A 21,342-nucleotide genomic window follows, 5' to 3' on the forward strand; every position below is an offset into this window, starting at 1 on the left:
CGTGATGAGATGGTCTATTCATAGGCGACGCCAGACGTACGAAATTAATAATTGCTCTCAGATGATTATAAAACTACTTACTCAGATTTTAAATACGAAGCAAATGCATTATTGAAAATAATGAATATGAGTACCTACTTAATACCCTTGATAGACAAAAAATAATGGTATCAGAGGATAAACATTTCACCGTAGCTGTTTAAAAAAAACATTTTGATCTTTTGCATTCAAAGCTGATTGCCGAAAGTGTAAAATAACAATTTCGCAAGGTATTTGACTCCGGCGCAAGAGGGCAATGGGATGAGTGCGGAAATAGCAGCGCGTCGTAATTTTAGTAGAATCGGGGCAACGCGGCCGCGGACAGAAATAGAGGCGGCAGCACACGCGTCTTCCCGCTGTCAATTTCGTCCGCTTAGGGAGCACGATTAGCAACCACCGGCCACTCGATCAGTGAAGTAAGTGTGGCTCGACGTCGCACACCGCCCGCCTGCTGGACCGCCAGCTCGCCGCGGCTGCGCGAGTGCAGTGGAACTGTGCCTAGTTGCATAATTATCATGTGAAACCAGCTTGTGAATTCTAGTGCTTCCACAAATAAAGTTTGGATTCCTGGAATACTTACACAATACACTGATTAAGGTAGGGAACACAACATATCGATGTAATGCTAAGGCATCTCAAACTGGAAAAGGACTTGTCTAGTTACAGACGTGAATATACACATATTATTATTTACATAGACAACGTACTTTCGATATTTTGGGATATGTGTGGCGGAATATAGGTCGACAAGGCGTCGACGACGCGGCAACGCCCGCTCTATCCCGGTCACAGCTGCCGCTTGCAAATGTTAATAATATCGTTATAATTACTATCAAACCCAGCAATTTCAAGTCTCACAGGTGCAAAATATTCAGAACATAACACTACAACGGTACAGCGATCAGATATAATTAAAACAACAAAGTATTTAGTATATAACGGTCAAAAGATAGATCACATGATTCACTCAGGCGAAAAATAAATATTGGCTAGTAGTGTCTGGTAGCACAATATCAAGTGTTCATTACATTCTTAACTTGCTGGAAGTGACAGAAAAATTCATCCGGTTCATTATTTATTCAATCTTCACGAACATAATTGTGTATAAAAGGTAAAATTTTAATAATAAGCACCAACGTTTAAATCTATAAGTCATCTATATTCTTCCAATACTAATTCCAATTATAAGTTTTATTTGTTTTGCATGATGTAGTCTCCCGTAATTAAGGGAGCATTAAGACTGAAACATAGTTAATGTAACAAATAATTGTACAGTGTATCCTTTGTTGAAGAGCCAAATAAATAAATACTGTCGTCAATCGTGATTACCTGTGTAACTGTGTACTAGATAAAAATCTCATCAAACATCTCTGTATTTAGAGATGCTGAAGGGCCGGGGTCGTGATCCCCGCAGCGCGGGCATGACGCCGCCGCCGCCGGCGCACCTGCATGCCGTGCTGCGGCCGCCGGCGCTACCCCACGCGTCCATGCGCCCGCCCACTCCGTCCATGCAGCGTGCGGCGCCTGCACCCAGACCTGAGCCAGACTACGAGGTCGTCGAGTTCCCCAGTGAACAATATGTCAACGCCAAACTGCAGCCACCTCCACCGCCGCCGCCAAGACCTCCAACTGGTAAAAAACCACTAGTTAGCTTTAAATCACAATGATTATTACTTTAATTTAAAAAGAATACAGTGACATTAAAGGCTTTTACGCGATCTAACATTGTTTACCTAATTTGTCGACAAGTTGTCGTGGTCAGAAGGTGCTACCTTGGGATCTTCACCAGTCTATTTTGACTGCAAATTAATAACATTGTTGCATAATGAGACCTGTGAAATAACTGAATATATAAGAGTATACCATACAGTTTCCAGATTTATTCACCTTATGCGATTTTTGTCTACTCTACACTATTGTTCATAAAAATATCTATGCATTACACACGCCCTCTATTAAGCAGTTCAGAACTTGCACGTGGCACTAAATAATGCGTTGTATTTTATTTATTTGTAATCTACTCTTACGCTTTGGCAAACCCCAACTTCTTCTTATGAAACACATACCTTGTTTATGGAACGTTTTACCTATATTTGAAAGATTTAATATTTATATTATTATGTTTAAATATTTGTGTATTATCATACAGGATGAATATTTTATTAATTATTATTGTGCCAATGCTGGGCAAGGGTATCCAGTCATGATGAGGGATTATGTCTTGAATCTTCCAGGCTCGTCAGGTGTGGGTAGAATGATGATTGTTTTCACCAAAAATGTTTTAAACAACGCTCAAACAAGTAAGGTTTTAGACGTTGTCTAGCATCTGATAATTTACTTACATTGAATAGATACAAGAACTTCGAGAAGTGATTGTTGTTCGTTCAAGAGATACTCTTAGTGCGGTAGTGGTCTTAAAAAAATAAAAAACATATTCCGTAGCAGTTTTTTGAAAACTCGACCACCTATGTGAAAGGCGAATGGTTAGAAATAATATCATATGCGAAAAAGGATAGGATTTATTTTGTAAGAAGACATGTAAATGGTATTTGATAACGTGATCGACAGGTCATCCTGCAGATGCTGGTGCATCGTGTGGTCTGTGCGGGGGCGGCGGGGCGCGCGTGCGCTGCGCTGAGTGCGGCCGTCGCGCCCTCTGCGCCTCTTGTGATGACATGTATCACAGACACCCTAAACGAAGACATCACCAACGACAGGTCCGTAATGATTCATGGCCTAGAAATCCGTCAAGCCCTCAATACACGGAGTTAACGTGATATTCATTAATTAAAATAATTACAGGCTCTATCACAGTCACAATTGCGAGATGAGAGACCTCCACTACCGCCAAAAGCTGCGCCTCCTGTGCCTCCGCCGCGAAGACACAAGGTATATAATAATAAGACAAAATAGCATCAAGGTGTCATGTTATTAAATCTCGTAATAATAAATGTTAATTCAATAAATTCTAGATTGGCGGCGACCGAATGAGCGCCAGCCCAAGACCACCTGGAATAGATCAGCGACCAACCAACATAGATCAACGGCGAGCAACACTTAATCATGTGTCGATGATGATGGGACCAAACAGCCAGAACACAGTGCCCTCACCGGTGAATCATCACGCTAACCCTCAACATGTGTCCCAGCAGATGCCTCTACACCTTCAAACTAAAATAACGTCTACCCCGACACCGAGTCATCTCGGTAGTATGCCTTATCTGCCTACTAATATGCATTTCGCTTCTTCACCTGTTGCGCCACCCCAAGGACAAGCAAATACTTTATCGCATATGGGTTGGAATAGACAACGAGGATCGCTGCAGGGATTTGGAATGCATCCAAACATGGTAAATATAAAAATGTTTTTGTAATACCAAAATAGAATAGTATGAAAGCATTACTTGTTACTTTGATGAACGTTACTTTTTAAAAGTCATAACACTCAATCGAATACCATTTATTTCCAGCACCAGCAGCAGTCTGAGCCCTGGGATAACACTGAAAATATGGCGCCAGCGGTTCAAAGTTGGGGTCGACCTCTGCGAAAAGGAGCATCAGTACTAGAATTAAGTGGTGGTGCAGCTTCAGCATGTGCTGGATGCGCACATTGTGGACCTGTGCCCTGGCGGTACGGTAGCTGCGCCAGCCTTGATCATCCCTGGGGCGCTGCTGCTCCAAATTGGCCAGCTGCATGTTGTACACCACCGCACCCGGCTCATAATCCGCATATGTACCCACATCAGCACATGCATCCACCTCAAACACCGCAGCCATACAGGAGAGGTAAGTAATAACAGTTGTTGTTTAAGAACGTGTAATTGTGTTGAGCAAATTCAGAAATACACTTTTTCAGCTGAAAGCCGTGCGGTTTCTCGAGCCGCATCGCGTGCTGGATCCCGCGCCGCGTCACCCGCTATGAGCGTACGCTCACGCACTTCACGGCGTCATAAACATCGCACGCCGTCACCGCCGCTACCATCTAGCGATGCAGATTCGGAGAGCGAAAGTGAGAGCGATCACGGCCCACGACCGCGTGACCATGAACCTCCAAGTAAAACAAAGGAGAAAGATGAAGAATCTCTAGGACCAGCACCACCTCCACCCAACTCATCATGGCAATGCGAACATTGTACTTTTGTTAATGAGCCTGGCGTGCGTGTGTGCGTTGTCTGCTGCCGTACACCAACAACCGTTCCAAAACCTATACAAGATATCGGCGAAAATATTGAAAGACTGAAAATCGCTACGAAACAATCTCCTTCACCAGCACGGGTCCCAGAGGAACCCCGCGTTGAACGAGGTTCGTTACTTATTATACTTAATTGTATGCATATTTAAATGTTTTACAACAAGATAAATTCTCATCTTTCATATTAACTTTATTTAACTATTTGGTTAGGTAATAGGTACTTATGAAATAATTGTTGATAATTAAACCTATACTATTTATATGTACTTTCTCACTATACATTTGTTTATATTGGGTATTCGCATTGTTTACAGTTATAGAAAAAACAACCACGAAACCGAAAAAAGAGCGTATGTCTACAGGTTGCGGACCATCTCCTCCTCGAGAAACAGCATTAAAAAAACCAGTGAACCGACTCGTTACACCCACACGAGAACCGAGTGTCCACAATCGGCAAGATTTACATGAGAGACACGACATGGCTGTCGGGCCCTCTCCGCCCCGGGAGATTCAGAACGGTGTCCGGACTAAACGAGACATGAGTACTGATATATCTCCCCCGCGTGATACTAATAGAACTATGAGAGTTTCTCCGTATAAAGAGACTCGTGAGTCTCCTAGACCCGAAATTCCAAAGCGCCACAGTATATCCGTTGGTCCCTCACCGCCACGTGAGAATTCTGTTAGTAGAACACAAAGTAATTCTAAAACACCTGTTCAAAAAAAGTCCACTGGAACGTCGCCTCCACGCGACGCCGTTGTTGATCGACGCTCTACCGTAACTGCCAGCCGAACGAACGTATCAAATACTGGCACATCGCCTCCTCCGCAGAGTATATCTACACAGGTAAGGGTATAATACATTACATAGTATTAGCAACGTATCGAGTGTGATTTGTTTAGTGAATAATATTACCTTTTGCACTATTTCAGACTTATGAAGTTCCGAACTCATGGGAACGTGCCCCGTCAGTATCACGGTCTCGACCACGAAGACGTTTTCGAGACGACGCCAGGCGAGAGCGGTCTCACAGCAGACATTCTTTATCGAGCGACACCCGTGTAAGTAGCACCTTATCAAAAAGTAGCTATGTCAACATTTTTTATTTTTAACAATAAACATTCTAATGCTGTCGCTTGATTTAAAGAAGAACAAGGATTAAATTTAATCTTTACTAGCATTTATTAAGAAGGTTTATGATTTCGTACAATATAATTATAGGAAAGTGACCGAAGTGTCCGTACAGCTGGTCCGAGCAGTCGGTGGGAATGGCGTGAACGTGACAGCAGCCCAGGAGGCGACTGGGGAGATGGCTATAATAACAGACTGTCTCGTCGTGCCTCTCATTTAGATCTTCGCCGCACTCGATCCACTCGTCGTTCCAGTTACTATGGCTCTGAGGTAAAAAAAAATAACAATCATTGCAAAATACCTAGATTTTAATACAATAGTTTTATGTAAATGTCGTCTAATGACAATGTAATGTCTAAAACATGTACTTCAAATATAAAACCTATAGTACGATGGACTCCCGCGATTAGTCGATTTCTTCACAGGCTGCGTCTCCAGAACGTCAGTCTTCAGGTCGCGCAATCTCGCTAGAAGCTCTGGCTGGAACCGGCGCTAGACGTGAGGCAGAACGTGGAATTGAACTGGCCCAGTTGATGGGTGAAGCAGAAAGACTAGGCTTTAGTGCAGCAGAGGTACAAGCAGCTTTGATTCAAAGTCCAACGGCACCATTAGCTTGGCTACGAGAACGATGGCCTAGTTTGTGCGCAGGTGTGCGAGCTGCAGCTGCACGTCTCGCACCTACTGCAGCAATCACTGAGCTAGAGGCAAGAGCAGCTCTTGCTCGACATCGAGGCGCCATGTGGCCGGCCGTAACAGAATGCGTCGAAAGACATCGGCGACAGGTAATTGGGATCTTGTAAATATTTAAACATTAGAGCCATCAGCCACCCTTACGGATCGAGGATTTCAATGCTTAATTTTTCAGACCGAGGTCACAGGAGTTGGAGAGGAAAGAAGACTCCGCGGGCATGTCTGGGGTTCCCCCGTGGGCGCTGACGACGACGCAGCACCTCCTCGGTCCTCATCCCGCCAATCTCACCGCATGCGCGGTAATCTCAAACGAACCACAAACCAATAACATAAAGTTACATTACAAGATCACATCATCATCGTACCACGTCATAACCTTCACTTTACATTTCAGCAGAAGATAGTTCTGATGAGTTTGAAGCACCAACGCCACCTAAATTCCAAGACGACGACTGGATGTATTTACCATTAAATGTGAACATCGATGACTATGAAAGAGAGGCAAATCTGGTGGAAGCCAAGTATACTGAAGACAAGGCCAGTAATGATAGTAAGGAGGATGTCGCAAAAAAATTAAGGAAACTGCTTGAAGAAGCTGGAGTTCCTACCATTGATGAAAATTTGTTACTAAAAGGATTACTCTCTGGTAATCCAATATTTGGACAAGGAGCTGACTCACAAACTAGTGTAAAATCGCAACAGATTGATTTAATACAGTCCGAAAATGACTTCATTGATGCTTATAATGCTCTTACAAGATCTAGTCCATTACCAAATATCAATGGAAACCACAACAGAACTACCGAATCCGTCGTAGAGAATGATAATAAATCAATTACCCAAAATGGGTCACATACTTTAAATAATAACGAAACTTTAAAAAATAACAAATATGATTCTGTTCACGAAATACAAGACAAGAAAAATAATAATTCAATGGCAGGATCGCAGACAAACAATGAACAGGGCAATCAGACAAACAATGAACGATTCACTAATGAACCGTCTATATCTAATGATAACAAAGTTCAGCCAAAAATTGACTTACAATCAGATAATAAAATCAACTCCAACGGTAATATGACTCCAATGGAAACCATTACTAAAGGGGAAGTTACTACTCACGATAAATCAAACTTGCCTAACAATAAGAGTAAACCAACTCCAGTAATAGTATTGATTGAAGACCAAGAGAGTCATTCACTATCTAGCTCAGATAGTAACAGGTCTACTTCACGATTAGCGTCACAACAAGCTCAGAAATTAACTAATTCAAATAAAAAAATGTCGCCTAAACGCGCACAAGCGAATTCAAACGAGACGAAGTCTCACAATGAGCATATTCCAAAAGCCAATATAAATGATAATCAGAATACTACTGCTCCAGTAATGACTAAATATTTACCAAATATTATGCCTACAAATTCGGAAATTGTTACACTACCGGAACAGAATCATTTAGCACGTGAAACTGAAAGGCAGACAGAAGATAAATCGAAAAATCTGTCCGATATGGTCGACAATACTCAACGACTCATACAACAAATGAAAGAAGAAATTAACTCAGATATAAATTCTATTGATGGTAGAACTGTTTCTCAAAGTGAAAACGAAACAAGTTCAGAGGAAAGCAATGACGAACAAGAATCGAGTTACAGTGACACTGAGGAAAGAACAGATAACATTACATCCGATGAAAAAGAAGTAACTAGTTCTGAGGATGAATATTCTGAGGAAGAACAGTATGACAACAAACAGCCTGATACACAATACAGAGCAAGCTCTGAGGATAATGAAGATTTCGAAGAAGCGTTAGATCACGTAGAGAGTCAGCTAGAAGATTTCAAACATGCGAATATAGAAATGCTCGATTCTATAACACGTACTTTACAGGAAGAACATACATTAACAGTTGAAATGAATGAGCCCGAAACTGAAAAAGTAACAGTGCCCTCGAGAAAACAAGATATGAATAATAACTTGTTTGTAGCTGTTAACAGTTTTGAAGAAATATATGAGGAATTAAGTACAAATATTGCTGTAACCAACAATATACCAGAACCACCTCAAAATGTTCAGGATAAGGGTGTACCGAAAAATGAAGTAAAAATATTTACAAAGGAAGCAATCGTATATTCGCAATTTCAAAGTGTTACTCCTTCTCGATTTGTGATTACAGAAAACTTTGTGCCAGCACTAAATGCAGAGCTTGAAAATATTGAATTAGAACAAGATGATACTGCTAACACAATACAGTTGGTAAATACGACCACACAAGATGTGGAAAGCAACAGTAGTGACACCGAAGATACAAATGATGAATTAGAAAATAGTGAAGAATATAAAAACGAGGATGATACCACAGATTTAACAAATGATAATTTAAATACGACAAATACAAATAATTCTAATTTTGAAACAGAAGTAAAACTGGCAATATTCAACGACAATGGTGTTGATCAATCTTCATCGCAATCTGGTTTACCTCAACCTAACGAAATGATACAAATTTTACCATTAGAAATAAAAGAGCAGGAACAAAGTAATGAAAACCCACCTCAGCAAAGTTTCAACAACAAAGAACAATCACCTAGTACTCGCCAGAAAAGTAAGACGCCTGAGAAAAATAATACCGAGAAAACAAGTGAGAATAATAATAGTAAAATCTCGGTCTCTAACAAATCTAGTATCCCAAAACTTATAAAATTATTGCCTAATAATAAAACTAAAACGGATAAAAACTCTCCAAAACTAATCGTTTCCAAAGTACCAATACGCCGTACTTCAATCAAACAATATCCTGCACCCGCTCCTCCAAAAACACACTTTGGTAACATTCAAAGTGGCCATGTAAAGCAGTTGCAAACTAGGCTTTTTAATAATAAAGTATCACCTCCTAAACTTGCTTCCGTACCACTTGAAACTATAGAAGTCAAAGCATCAACTTCAACTTTGAATAAGAAAAAACAAGCGCCGCCTCCACCAATCCAGCCTCAAGATCAGAAAAAAGTGTCACCTCCTAAAATATCAACGCCACCAAAACAGAAAAAACAATATTTCCGAGAAACTTGTCGCACCGAGGATGAGTGGACCGATAGTGATTCCGAAGATTCACAAATACAATTAACAAAACCTTCTGAAGATACCAATTACTCGCCGCCGTCTCCACCACCACCTCTCACTCTGCGGCGTGTGTCTGGTCAACTTATAGACCTGGCAAAAATTCGACTTCCAGAAGGTTCTCCAGAGGTACGTTTTTATTCAATCTTTGGGCTAAAAAGACTGACTTATTTAAAGTAAACATTTTAAACGTAATTTTCAGAGGCAAGCTCGCATGCTACTTGCTGAAGGTGCGACAGAGACCTGGGATCAGGCTCAGCTCGCTGTAGACTTAATATCTCGGGGAGCAGAACCACCGGCTGCACTGTTAGCTGCGCTTGAATGCACGGATCTCGCCTCCGCGCTGGCATATTTATATCAAGACTGTGAACTTTGCGCATCTCGTCTTCCTGAGCACGAAGTAAGTATAAAAGCACCTCAAGCTCAAAATATTAGTCTACGTTTCCGGTGGAAATATGGAAAGTTTTGTGTCAAAGGTCCCAGAGAAACAAAACCATTTAGTATTTTTTACCGAATTCTATAAAATAATATTTGTTTACAGATGGTGTCGATGTTACGTTGCACTCACCGATGTTGTCGTGAATGCGCTCATCTTTATTTCACAGTACAAATAACAGAGCGAAGTATTGCTGATTGTGTATGTCCTTACTGCAAACTTCCAGAACTGGAGAGTTTACCTGAAGATGCTTGGCTCGAGTACTTTGCACATCTGGATATATTATTAAAAACTCTACTAGAAACTGATGTCCACGAATTATTCCAGAGAAAAGTAAGTCATCATCTGTTTAAGTTATTATTATTCAATTCAATCGTTAACAGGCTCTCCGGCGACTAGATACATAATCTTAAATGTAATTTAAGTAATCAATAGCGATGCAGTTTAATTAAGTAGTTTAAACAATAAATACGTTCTGCCCAAGTAATTTACCTTAAAAACAAAAGCGCTTTTGTGTTATTTCTGTATAGATAAATGTTGATAAAAAATATTTTGTTATAGTTACGAGATCGAACTTTGGCTCGAGATCCGAACTTCAGGTGGTGCATGGAATGTTCATCAGGCTTCTTCGTTCATCCAAAACAAAAGAAAATACGTTGCCCTGAATGTAGATCTATAAGCTGCGCTACATGCAGGAAACCAGTAAGTTGAAATATATTAATACTAGCGGACCCGGCTAACGTTGTCCTGTCTAATAAATTAAAAATTAATTAAAAAAACATTGTCCAGCGTACAAAGTGTGAATCTAAACCATTCTCAGATCCCCTTGAACACACACAAAAAATTTCATCAAAATCGGTCCAGTCGTTTAAGACAGTTCAGTGACATACACACTTACACATAATATAAACATACAATGATTACTACTATTTTTCTACACTCGGAGTACTCAGACAGTGATCGAATAATCAACTTATTTTTTCTTTAAACTAACAACGACTTATTTCTTAATGTATGTGAATTTTATTAATTACAGTGGACCGCCAATCACGAAGGGTTAACTTGTGAACAATACACAGCCTGGCTGGAGGACAATGACCCTGAACGGTCAGTTACTGCAATACAACAACATTTACGGGATAACGGCTTAGAGTGCCCTCGATGCCACTTTAAGTATTCTCTGTCCAGGTAAATCCTCATACTTATTATAAAATCATTTCATATCATCAGTCATCAGATATTATCCAGACTAGGAATCAAAATTAAAGCGATGAAACCAATAAAGTTCGAAGCCCATCAACTATAATCGTTGTCATCTATACTAATATTATAAAGCTGATGAGTTTGTTTGTTTGTTTGTTTGTTTGTTTGTTTGAACGCGCTAATCTCGGGAACTACTGGTCCGATTTGAAAAATTCTTTCAGTGTTAGATAGCCCATTTATCGAGGAAGGCTATATATCATCACGCTACAACCAATAGGAGCAGAGTACCAGTGAAAAATGTTACAAAAACGGGGAAACTTATGATTCTCTTATGTGACGCAAGCGAAGTTGCGCGGGTCAGCTAGTGTAATATACAATAGATAATTTAAATATATTAACATAATAATTATTATTAATATTATAAGAAAATAATTATTATAAGAAAAATTATTTCAGTGTTAGATAGCCCATTTATCGAGGAAGGCTATATATCATCACGCTACAACCAATAGGAGCAGAGTACCAGTGAAAAATGTTACAAAAACGGGGAAACTTATGATTCTCTTATGTGACGCAAGCGAAGTTGCGCGGGTCAGCTAGTGTAATATACAATAGATAATTTAAATATATTAACATAATAATATATGCTTATTCTTTCAATTTAGTATAAGAAAATACTCCGTATTGCCTTCAGGATAAGTTATTAGATCCCTACCAAAGTTCTTCTGAATTACAAAGTCCGTTCAGGCTCATATCTAGATTATGAGATCTGTTTTAATGACTTACCGATACAATTTACAATTATTTATTTCTTATAACTTTCAGGGGCGGTTGTATGCATTTTACGTGCACTCAATGCAAATACGAATTTTGCTACGGTTGTGGCAAGCCGTTTACTATGGGCGCCAGGTGCGGGCTAAGCGAATACTGCGCTAAATTAGGATTACATGCACATCATCCACGGAACTGTTTGTTTTACTTGCGTGACAAAGAGCCACATGAGTTACAAACTTTACTACAGGTATGTTAAAGGCCGAATAAAACATTAATTAAACAATTTAAATGACAATCATGTTTATACCAGTGTATGCAGGTACCTAATCTTAAATAACAGACTGCATCATTTAGAGATGTTACAGTATTCGGTGGCAACTATGATCAAGCTAAATTCATTCATATTTTTTTTAAAGACCGTCTTTTGAGGGAAGTCTCAAGTATGTCTAATTCGATATTGTACCAGTAACTCCTAAAACGTCAATATTTTTCAGATGAATAATGTAAACTACGAAACAGAGGCTGCAGAAGGTAGTACTGGTCGGTGCCCAGTACAACTGCAACGAGAAACTCCTACTGGACTCATAGACGGCACATGCGGAAGTGACGCACCTGCCAACTATGCAGGCCTTTGCAAGTAAGCTACCGTCTTCCAGAAACACAAAAAGTATAAATAATAAAAAATAAACATCACCTTTTTCCTACTTATCTACTCTCAGCTATCAACAAGATAGCTGAATATTGTTAAACTTCAATTTAATTGATAAATTAGCTAATTAGGTATATCAACAGGCAGTACTTACCTACCTACTTATCTATTTAATTAATTACATAGAGCTACCTAGTACTGTGACCACGGTGATGTGAGTGGACAATTACTGAGAAATCATGATTTTTTTGTTATTTTGGATAGCATGCCAACATTTTAAAAACTTAGGTAACCAACCAATGTCGTCAACAAGCTACACGACTGTTTTTCTTAATTAATTTCACTCTAGTTACTTTTACACTCAAGATACTTAATAAACAGTTACTAGTTAGTTAACAGTTACTTAGGTACTATGACAATATAGAAGTTAATGATTGTATCAACCAAAGCAATCAACAAAATAGGCCGAGTACATGAACCGACCTTCGATGGCATCGAACGATTATATAGGTACATTATCAATGACTGTCAATGAGTAATGCGACGGTGGAGGCGAGCGCGGCGTGAGTGAGGCATGTGCTTGCAGGAACCATTACCTGGAATACCTGAGTCGGTTGGTTCGTCGCTGTAGCGTGGACCCGCTACCGATCCTGGGCGTGGACGACCTGGAGACGCTGGTGCGGCGCGCCGCGCTCCGGCCGCCGCCGCGACCCTACGGCTCGCTAGACGGCCTCTACAAGCGGGGCCTCATCGAGGTGTGTTGACACACGCTCTACTTGCAGGGGTCACTACGTCGAGTACCTGGCGGGACTGGCGCGCGGCCTCGACCCTATTCCCATCATGGACGTGACGGAACTCGTGGCTGAGCTCCGTCGCCGCGCACTCCCCCTCCCTGAGCGCGGCCCCTGGGACACAGACCCCATCTATGCCGGGATGTGTGCGGAGGTACAGGCACTCAGTGCCTTTGTGGCCATGGACATGCATGATTACTAAATTATCTACTTCAATGTTTAAATTTAAACGGTTCAACGTTTAATTATACTCTATTATCATACACTTATTATAACCACGGGGATTATTATAGGAATTATTATTGTGCCAGCTGCTATTGACAGTTTTCAGCGTGTTTTAGAGGAAACACTTTAACAACTAGAAGTTTTTTATAAAAATAGAATCATGTAATCGTATGTAGCTCAGATCCTTCAGAGTCAAACGTGCTGATCACGTTATTGTAACTATTTTTATTTGTCACTAGCTGACCCACGAAACTTTGCTTGCGTCGCATACAAGAGAATGGGTCATAATTTTCCCCGGTTTTGTAACATTTTTTACTGGGAATCTGCTCCTATTAGTCGTAGCGTGATGTTATGTAGCCTATAGCCTTCCTCAATAAATAGGCTATCCAACACTTAAATATTTTTATAACTCGCACCAGTAGTTATGAGATTAGCTCGGCGACCTTTCGAAATAGTAACATAAGAAATTTATTTCTCCTCAAAAGCAGCCAACATGGAATTTTGATAGTATAATTTGACGAACTGGTGCCTTTCGCAAGTCCCCATGGCATAGTAATATTGTACCTAACATAGATATATCTATCCAATATTTGGACATTTCATAATTCTGTCTAAATTTATTAAACAATTTTTTTTTCTAAATTATGATTTAAAAAATTACTCCGTATGTCCTTTATGACCTAATGGTTTATTATTTTTACAGATAGTCAAAGAGAAAATCCCATTGGAGTGACCGCTTCATCCAGGGTGAAAACAGATACCTACGTCGTCGATAGCTTCAAAATATTAAATTATAATTATAATTATTAAGTATACTATTTATTACTCGTAATGAACTATTATTAAATATTCACATGAAATAAAACACTATGTACGAATTCAAGACGATTTATTATATTTTTCTTAAAAGTGAGTTACATAATAAATTATTTGATTACCGGCGAGCAAAGTTCTCATTCATGTGTCGTTTGTCGCGCTGTATATAATGTCGGGTTGAATGTATGCGACTCTCGAGCGAGTCGGGCAGGGCGCGGGCCTCGTGGCGCGCGGCGGAGCGCGGCGCCGGGCCCGCGCGCGCCGCCGCCGCGTCCTGCGCGCGCTGCTCGGCCACGCGCCGCCCGCGCTGCTCCTCGCGCTCGGCTCCCGCGGCCGCCATCTCCGCCAATCTAGCAGCTTTTTCTTCTTCACTCAGGCCGCCTCGTCTCTTAGAGTCCCTGTGATCTGAATCCGCTCGCCGATTAGTCTCTCTAGGTGGGGTATATGAGCGTGAGCCGTATTTACCGCTGACGTCTTTGTAATATTTACTTGTACTTGATGAGTCATATTTGTCTCGTTTATAATCTGAAGTTTCTTTTCTGTAATGTTCAGTTCTGTCCGAACTCCTTGAACGCCTGCGACCTGCAGGGCTTGTCCTTTTCCGTGAATCCTTTTCATTTTTATAGTATTTATCTCTTCTATGATCAGACCCTTTGTTTTCAGATTTTTGTTCCCGGTGCTGCGTTTCTTCATACGTCTGAGTCGAACTATCAGATTCATCGTCACTCGAGGAATGTTTGCGTTTCTTCTTTTTTTTGGACTTCTCCTTATCCCGTTTATTTTTCTTTTTCTTTGGTTTGTCGTCATCAGAGTCAGATGACGATTCATCAGATACTAACAAAGTTGCTAAATCTATAGCTTTTCGTCCCCTTAATGCATTTAGTTTCTCCGCCAACATGTCATCTAGATCCTTGTCTTTCTTTTTAGGTTTTGATTTAGATGATTCTTTCCTTTGATCCTACAAAAATAATCTTTCATAAATAATTGATTCAGATGCAGTTGCAATGGAATTAGACAAACAAAATAGATACTTACTTGTTCTTTCCTTAACAATTCCGTTAGTCGGCGACGTTGCAGTGGATTATTAAGAAGTGCAGCACGTGCAGCTCGTTCTCGCTCTTTTATTAGGAGTAAAGGATCCTCACGAATTTTACGAGATATGTCAACCTGTGCATCTCCACCTGCAGCTAACATACTGGATCCAACCACTCGCCTAGACACAGCTGGTATGGCATCTGGCTCGGCTTGTTCAGCACGCTCTGAATTCTTGTCTAAAGCTTTGCCAAGCAGATAAGCCTCTTGTTCCACTTTCTTATCTGGTTTCTGTAAAGAAAATGTTGTGCATTATACTATTTATATCACTTATATAATGCAAATATGGCAAATGTCAGGTGGAATTTTCATACTGAGGAGGGAATGTAAGTAAAAATTACATATGTACTGCAGATAGTCACTTATTAGTGACTCTAAATACAATTTAATATTATGCTTTGGGTTATGATAAGGGTTTCCTTAAAGAAGCATAGTTGTGCTTGTAGCCAGTGGGCCAAAAAAGATCCATACCTAGGTAGAGAAAGGATTTAGGTCTTAAATTTGCCATCGTCACTTGGTTTGTATTGGGGACTAGGCATCTCATCAGAACAATATTAACAGGTTCCCTGTCCCCATACAATCCACTTTTTTCTATCGTATATGTCCCACTCTTTTTTTGTAGTAAATTGTTAAAATAATTTGATAAATCACTGTGGTTTTATTTAATTTGCTAATCAAGAGGATGTACTCCATACGTCCCAATATTAAAAATGTGCATTAACCTGCTACGTCCATTTAAAAAAAGGGGCATTAAGTTGGCTCTAAATTTGATCATATGTGATTCATGAACGTACAATCCTTGTTACAAAATATGTCCCATGAATCACATATGATTCATGGGACAGGGAACCTGTTAAAGAAGTCGCAGATATTATTATACTTGACTATTAAAGCACGACAAATATCAAAATTACCAAAATTCATTTACGGCACAATGTGAACTGTGTGTAGTAGTAGTACTAGTCTAGTAAATTACATTTTTGTGGCCAGCCATTAGACAGTAATTACAAGAAATTATATAAAGCTGATGAAAGTGTTGCTTAGGCAAAATCTAAAGTAAACTATCAAACCTGTGCTTAATATGTATGTAAATATGTACATCATATAACACCTTTTTCCCATAGGGGAAGGCACAGGCCAAAGAACACCAGATTGTATGATCCTTACAAACCTTTCAAACCACAAGAATCTCTTATTATGTTATTTATTCCTCAATTTGTCATTCAAAGTCACACCACACATACTACATAATTAAGCTTCATGTGTAGTAAGAAAATGTATACCTACATCATACATCCATGACAGGCGATTATCACTAGCCGAGGCAGCTTTGTTGCTGCTCATTATACTGTTGAGTTCAGCTCTATCTCGCTCCTCAGCCCTTTCCCTTTGCAACTCTATCATGCGCTTTTTCTCCTCTGCAGCAGCTTGTTCCGCCTTCCATACACGCTCCTGGTTTTTCATAGTGTTTGGATGCCATGATTTCTTCGAATTCTAGAAATAGACAGTTGAAAAGTAGACACATTTTACTAACATTATTAATTACTTTGACATACGTACACACAAAATTGTAAAGCAAAGGTCTTACCAAGTCTCCGCCTCCCATTTTGAATGCTGTGCAGGCAGATTCTGAAGATGATGCAGCCGTGAGAGACTATACAACGTAGGTACTACATTTCAAGATTCAACTTCCATGACTGACGATAGGTAGTCCGGCTGTCATTATTGAATGCACCAAAATGGTAGCAATGTTATATGATTAGGTTGCAGGATTCCAATCAGCCAGAAGAGAAACAAACATAAATTATCATACAGAAGCACACTGTACAAATATAACAATTTACACCCAAGAGAAATGACAATTGACAACTATGACATTATAAACAAGATGAAGACTAAACTGTCAGTGACTAGGGATAGGACGCTATTTTCGATACTTAAATCGATATATACTAATACTAAAATCGATAATTATGGTGTCGATAGCTGATACTGAGTACAAGATACCATAATTAAATACTATTGCAAGTACTCAACAAATCACCTAGTACTTAACTATATCTTAAAATCGGAATTTTGGTACCTCCTACTTGACCACGAGTGTAGGTTTATTTCGTATTACGACACTAAAACAGCTATGGTTTAGTTTACATTTTTGAAAGTTGTATTGTTGTAGTGTATTTTCAGTTATGTGTACATAAACATGTTCACACAATGAAAGCTGCGTTTTAAAATACTGAAGTCCTCTGAGAACATAATGATATCAAATACAAAAAAACATGTCATCAAACATTGTTTCATTTGCTTACATCTCATCGTAACTATTACGTTTTAAGTCTTATCAAAGAATTCCCGTAGGTACTCAATACTGAGTATAAATAATTTATTGATAGTTTATAAATTCTGCTTTTTAGGAATCGATACCCGTCCTTCGATACCCCATTTGTACTCGGTATCGATACACGAGGGAGATACTTCCAACCCTATTTATGACAACTTACTGACAAGTCCATTGCTCTTTCTTTTTAAATTTTTGTCCTCCTTGTGCTCAAGTAGGCAATGGAAACTAGGTCCATACAACCTAACTTCTAAAAAGATCGAAATTGCGGGCTGATGTTAAACTTGCTCAAATTATTGGTGGGGCGATGGGTCGACGATACACGTTTAAAAAATATTGATATATAAATATTCTGCTGCCAATTTCGTAAGAGACAATGTATTTTTCTTATATAATTTATATTTTCTTCGCAAAGTTTTTAGTTTAAGGCTGACAAATTAGCCAAATTATGTAGTTAGCTACCTACTTAGAGTTGCTTAGAATGACTTCTCTAACCTATTATTATCTCTATCGTATAGCAATATTATAACATAAAAGGTAGGTATTTTGCAGTTTTTTTTGTATGTTTTGTTTCCGTAAGATAGTAAAAAGTGTATTTCGATTAATCTCATGTCAGTAATAAAACTTTATAAAATGTAACTTATGGTTACAGCGGTGGGTTCGAATTCGAATCCCATCTGGGACAAATATTCATGTGATGAGCTCGAGTACTCTTCTAATATTAGTTGTTAATTTATCTACATAAATAGATATGTATTTAAGGAGTCTATAAGAAGTATGTTTATCAGTTAATTGGTTACCATAGTACAAGCTCTGCTTGGTTTGATATCAAATGATCTTGTGTGAGTAATTCAATTATATTAGGTAATTTATTTAAAAAATATATATCGGGGATCCGCACATACTGGGATCCCGCAGGATTTAATATTTTTAATCCCGCATAACCGAGATTGAATTGGAAAGGAAGGATTGGAAACCTATGGATATCCAGGGTTCAGCCCAGGATAATTATTTAATACAGAATAGTGACTTTTAAGAAAATAAAAATTACTAAGATGTTCTGACGTCTGACTATACATTTATGTGTATGTGAATAACACACGGGCTACAGAAAAGACTAGCGTTTGTTTGTGTAAGCCATATAGCATATACTGCATATAGCATACGCTATATGTATAGTCCACTCGGAAGGAGTCGCAGGCAAATGCTAAAACCTACTTATCTGTTTGTTTCTAGTTTGATTTCCCACCTCAACCATCAGTATTGATTATAGGGTCACTAGAACTTCACCATATTTTTTTGGCGGGACTATTCCGCTCTCGGACATAATATGCCCAGTTTTCGCCGGCGACTAGCGAAAGTAATTACCTAATTATGTCCAACTTAAATTAATGTAATTCTAATTACCTACTTATGTCCTGCTTTATTATAGCTATGGCCCATATTCGAGGATTCTTTCTGGTTTTTTATTGAATTATAGCAATTTTTTTTGGTAATCCATTTTTTTTTAATTAGGCCTTTTTTCGAGTGATGGTGCTTTAATTTTATTCTCTCTTGTACAAGTCAACGTTTTGAAGTACCTACATAGGTAGGTACTTATTCAATTCAACTCTAAAACTGGCTTACGTATGGCTACTGGCTGGCTAATTACGTATTTCATTGTGTTTTGTTGTTAGTTGGGAGGCTGGTATGATTAATTTCAGAACTAGGACTACCGAGATAGTTTTCAGATATTTCTAAAGGCACAACATGACGAAATGTACGAAGGAAGTTTTCAAGATAATACAAGTATATCTACATACCTATCACCTGTATTATGTTTATAAGTGAAGCGGACATGTACATAATATGAAACGAAAGAATAAGCGCAGGCGAGGCGGGGCGGGCGACGCGGCGGCGGAGGCGAGGTGAGGGGAGCGGGCCGCGGCGCGGGTCAGTTGCGGTCGCGTTGAGGAAGGTTGAATCGGGCGCACGAGCCGCGCGGCCTCAGCACCGCGGTTCCAAACGTTCGGTGACCGTGCAGCGCGTGTCGGTTCCTCGTCCCGCCCGCCGCTCCGCACCGCACCTCGCCTTACTCGCCTCTTGCTCGAGCCCTCCTCACTCGTTACTTTGTGAACTAGGAGCCTTTGTACCTTTCCTCTGACACAGTGCGAATTTAATCCTACCTACCTACAAATCTACCTGCTTATACGTAGGTTTTCATACAAACCTTAGCCCTCTATAGAATACTGTACGAATTAGGTATTCGCTAGGTGCCTAGTAAAAAATACGTCATTTCCTACACTTACTACCTATTTTTTTTTTATTAAACTATAACTTTTTGCAGATAAGAAATAAATAATATTGGTATTTTTGTATCGATCTTCATGACACAAATAACAATTTAATTCGTTATTCCTTCTTGACAGATAATAGCCAATAGATCCCATAAGGGTTTCGTTTCTTATTTTATTAACTACTTAAATACGTACCTACATCAATTAGGTATTTCGTACGTACTCAATACTAGTATCTTTTTAATTTCAATAAACATAAGCTAATTTGTCATCAGGATTGGTCTGCATCAAATTAACCATACCTAGCATTTAATTTATTTGTCTCCATCGCCGATAGATGATAGTACCTACTACGTACCGTATCATACAATAGGTACCTATTTGTTTATGTACTTTTAATGGTAGGTATGTTACTGACCACAGAAATACGTAGTTCTGGCTTATACTGACCGTGACCGTATCTAATAAAACTTATTAATAAAATGTTTAGAAAATTGATAACAATCTGCACTATTTTTAGCACGGACTTGAACAAAAGTACCTATACCTACTACTTTGTATCAAGATTAAATTGTAAATAATCTGATAAATTACTAGGTATAACATTGTGCCTCAAATCAGCGTTTTAGCCAGCATGAGTTATATTCTTGCATTCATAATAATATAGCGCTGAGGTCGGATTCCGGGTTCAACAATAGTTTCGGGGCTCACTTGTAATAAATTTGTAAGTCATACAACAACCTCGAAATTGTAACAAGATAAATACTACAAATACAAATTCACCTACATATAATAGTTGTATACTTAATTTGTTCCAAAAACGGACCGTGAAATAATATACCTAATCTAATATCTTTATAAGTATAACAATCTTCATGCAATCATTAACGATTAAATGCTTGCAAAAAATAATAGTACAAAACCAAATCCTTAAAACCAGTTTGATAAAAATAGATTTTTACTTTAATGGTTTACCTAATGAACAATATTCTAGTATTATAATCTATTATGGCTTACATCCATACATATTTTTTTTAAAGTAGGTAGGTACCTACCTGTCCTTCCAAGATTACTGCTCTGGTATAAAATCTATCATAAATAACAATGGGAAAATTTATCAAAGTCAGATAAGGCATTTTAAGGTTATACCAATTACAGATTAATAACAAAAATAAATATCTGTAATATGTGTAAATGCCTAAATTATTTATAGGTGCTTAGTATGGATTTTCACGAACACGCGCACTTTGTCACGCTTGGTTTCCACGGAATAGATCACGAAATAAACATTCTTAATGTAAATATTTTTATTTAGCGCGTCAAGGAAGTGCCCTTGCGCCATGCCTGTTTCAAATTTCGTGAAAACAAAAACGTTTTGCGCAACTTGAAACCCTTTTGCTTGGCTTCACCCGAATAATAAAAAGTGGCGCAACTCGGATGATTTTTGCACGTGCCCTCCTGCCACCCCCCGAAAAAACAAACAAAATGTGTTCTCAACTTCACTGAAATTCTGAAAGGGAGAACACGTTTAAGGCAGACTTAGGTTAAAGTAGTTCACAGAGGTTAAAG

General features: G+C 39.0%; 2 protein-coding genes across 5 annotated transcripts; one reads left to right on the forward strand and one right to left on the reverse strand.

Annotated features, from left to right (window-relative positions):
* Nucleotides 1-393: 393 nt before the first annotated feature.
* Nucleotides 394-14,124, forward strand: LUBEL (Linear Ubiquitin E3 ligase). Of its 4 annotated transcripts, none has more exons than XM_076136382.1 (21): nt 394-636; nt 1,420-1,671; nt 2,608-2,756; nt 2,842-2,928; nt 3,012-3,389; nt 3,510-3,825; nt 3,896-4,342; nt 4,546-5,078; nt 5,165-5,293; nt 5,454-5,633; nt 5,774-6,145; nt 6,229-6,352; nt 6,448-9,302; nt 9,376-9,573; nt 9,715-9,942; nt 10,171-10,311; nt 10,646-10,797; nt 11,638-11,833; nt 12,081-12,223; nt 12,822-12,990; nt 13,955-14,124. In XM_076136382.1, the coding sequence occupies exons 2-21, from the start codon at nt 1,422-1,424 to the stop codon at nt 13,982-13,984; spliced, it is 7,077 nt and encodes a 2,358-aa protein (XP_075992497.1). In that variant the 5' UTR covers nt 394-636; nt 1,420-1,421; the 3' UTR covers nt 13,985-14,124. The 4 variants fall into 4 exon arrangements, with proteins under 4 accessions (XP_075992497.1, XP_075992498.1, XP_075992500.1 ...); XM_076136383.1 differs by having other exon boundaries at nt 395-636; nt 6,451-9,302; XM_076136385.1 differs by having other exon boundaries at nt 395-636; nt 5,789-6,145.
* Nucleotides 14,054-17,037, reverse strand: Cwc25 (CWC25 spliceosome associated protein homolog). The gene is made up of 4 exons (XM_076136386.1): nt 16,748-17,037; nt 16,447-16,653; nt 15,103-15,390; nt 14,054-15,025 (listed from the first exon to the last, which is right to left on the reverse strand). The coding sequence occupies exons 1-4, from the start codon at nt 16,763-16,765 to the stop codon at nt 14,186-14,188; spliced, it is 1,353 nt and encodes a 450-aa protein (XP_075992501.1). The 5' UTR covers nt 16,766-17,037; the 3' UTR covers nt 14,054-14,185.
* Nucleotides 17,038-21,342: the final 4,305 nt, after the last annotated feature.

This window comes from Anticarsia gemmatalis, chromosome 3 (assembly GCF_050436995.1).
Source record: "Anticarsia gemmatalis isolate Benzon Research Colony breed Stoneville strain chromosome 3, ilAntGemm2 primary, whole genome shotgun sequence".
Lineage (NCBI taxonomy): Eukaryota > Metazoa > Arthropoda > Insecta > Lepidoptera > Erebidae > Anticarsia > Anticarsia gemmatalis.

Coding starts and splice junctions, on each gene's coding strand:
- LUBEL (XM_076136382.1), top strand. CDS start 1,422: ATGCTGAAGGGCCGGGGTCGTGATCCCCGCAGCGCGGGCATGACGCCG. Junction 5,079..5,164: donor CGCAGAGTATATCTACACAG/GTAAGGGTATAA, acceptor GCACTATTTCAG/ACTTATGAAGTTCCGAACTC. Junction 9,943..10,170: donor ACGAATTATTCCAGAGAAAA/GTAAGTCATCAT, acceptor ATTTTGTTATAG/TTACGAGATCGAACTTTGGC.
- Cwc25 (XM_076136386.1), bottom strand. Junction 15,391..16,446: donor GCCTGTCATGGATGTATGAT/GTAGGTATACAT, acceptor TTTTCTTTACAG/AAACCAGATAAGAAAGTGGA. Junction 15,026..15,102: donor AATTGTTAAGGAAAGAACAA/GTAAGTATCTAT, acceptor TTATTTTTGTAG/GATCAAAGGAAAGAATCATC.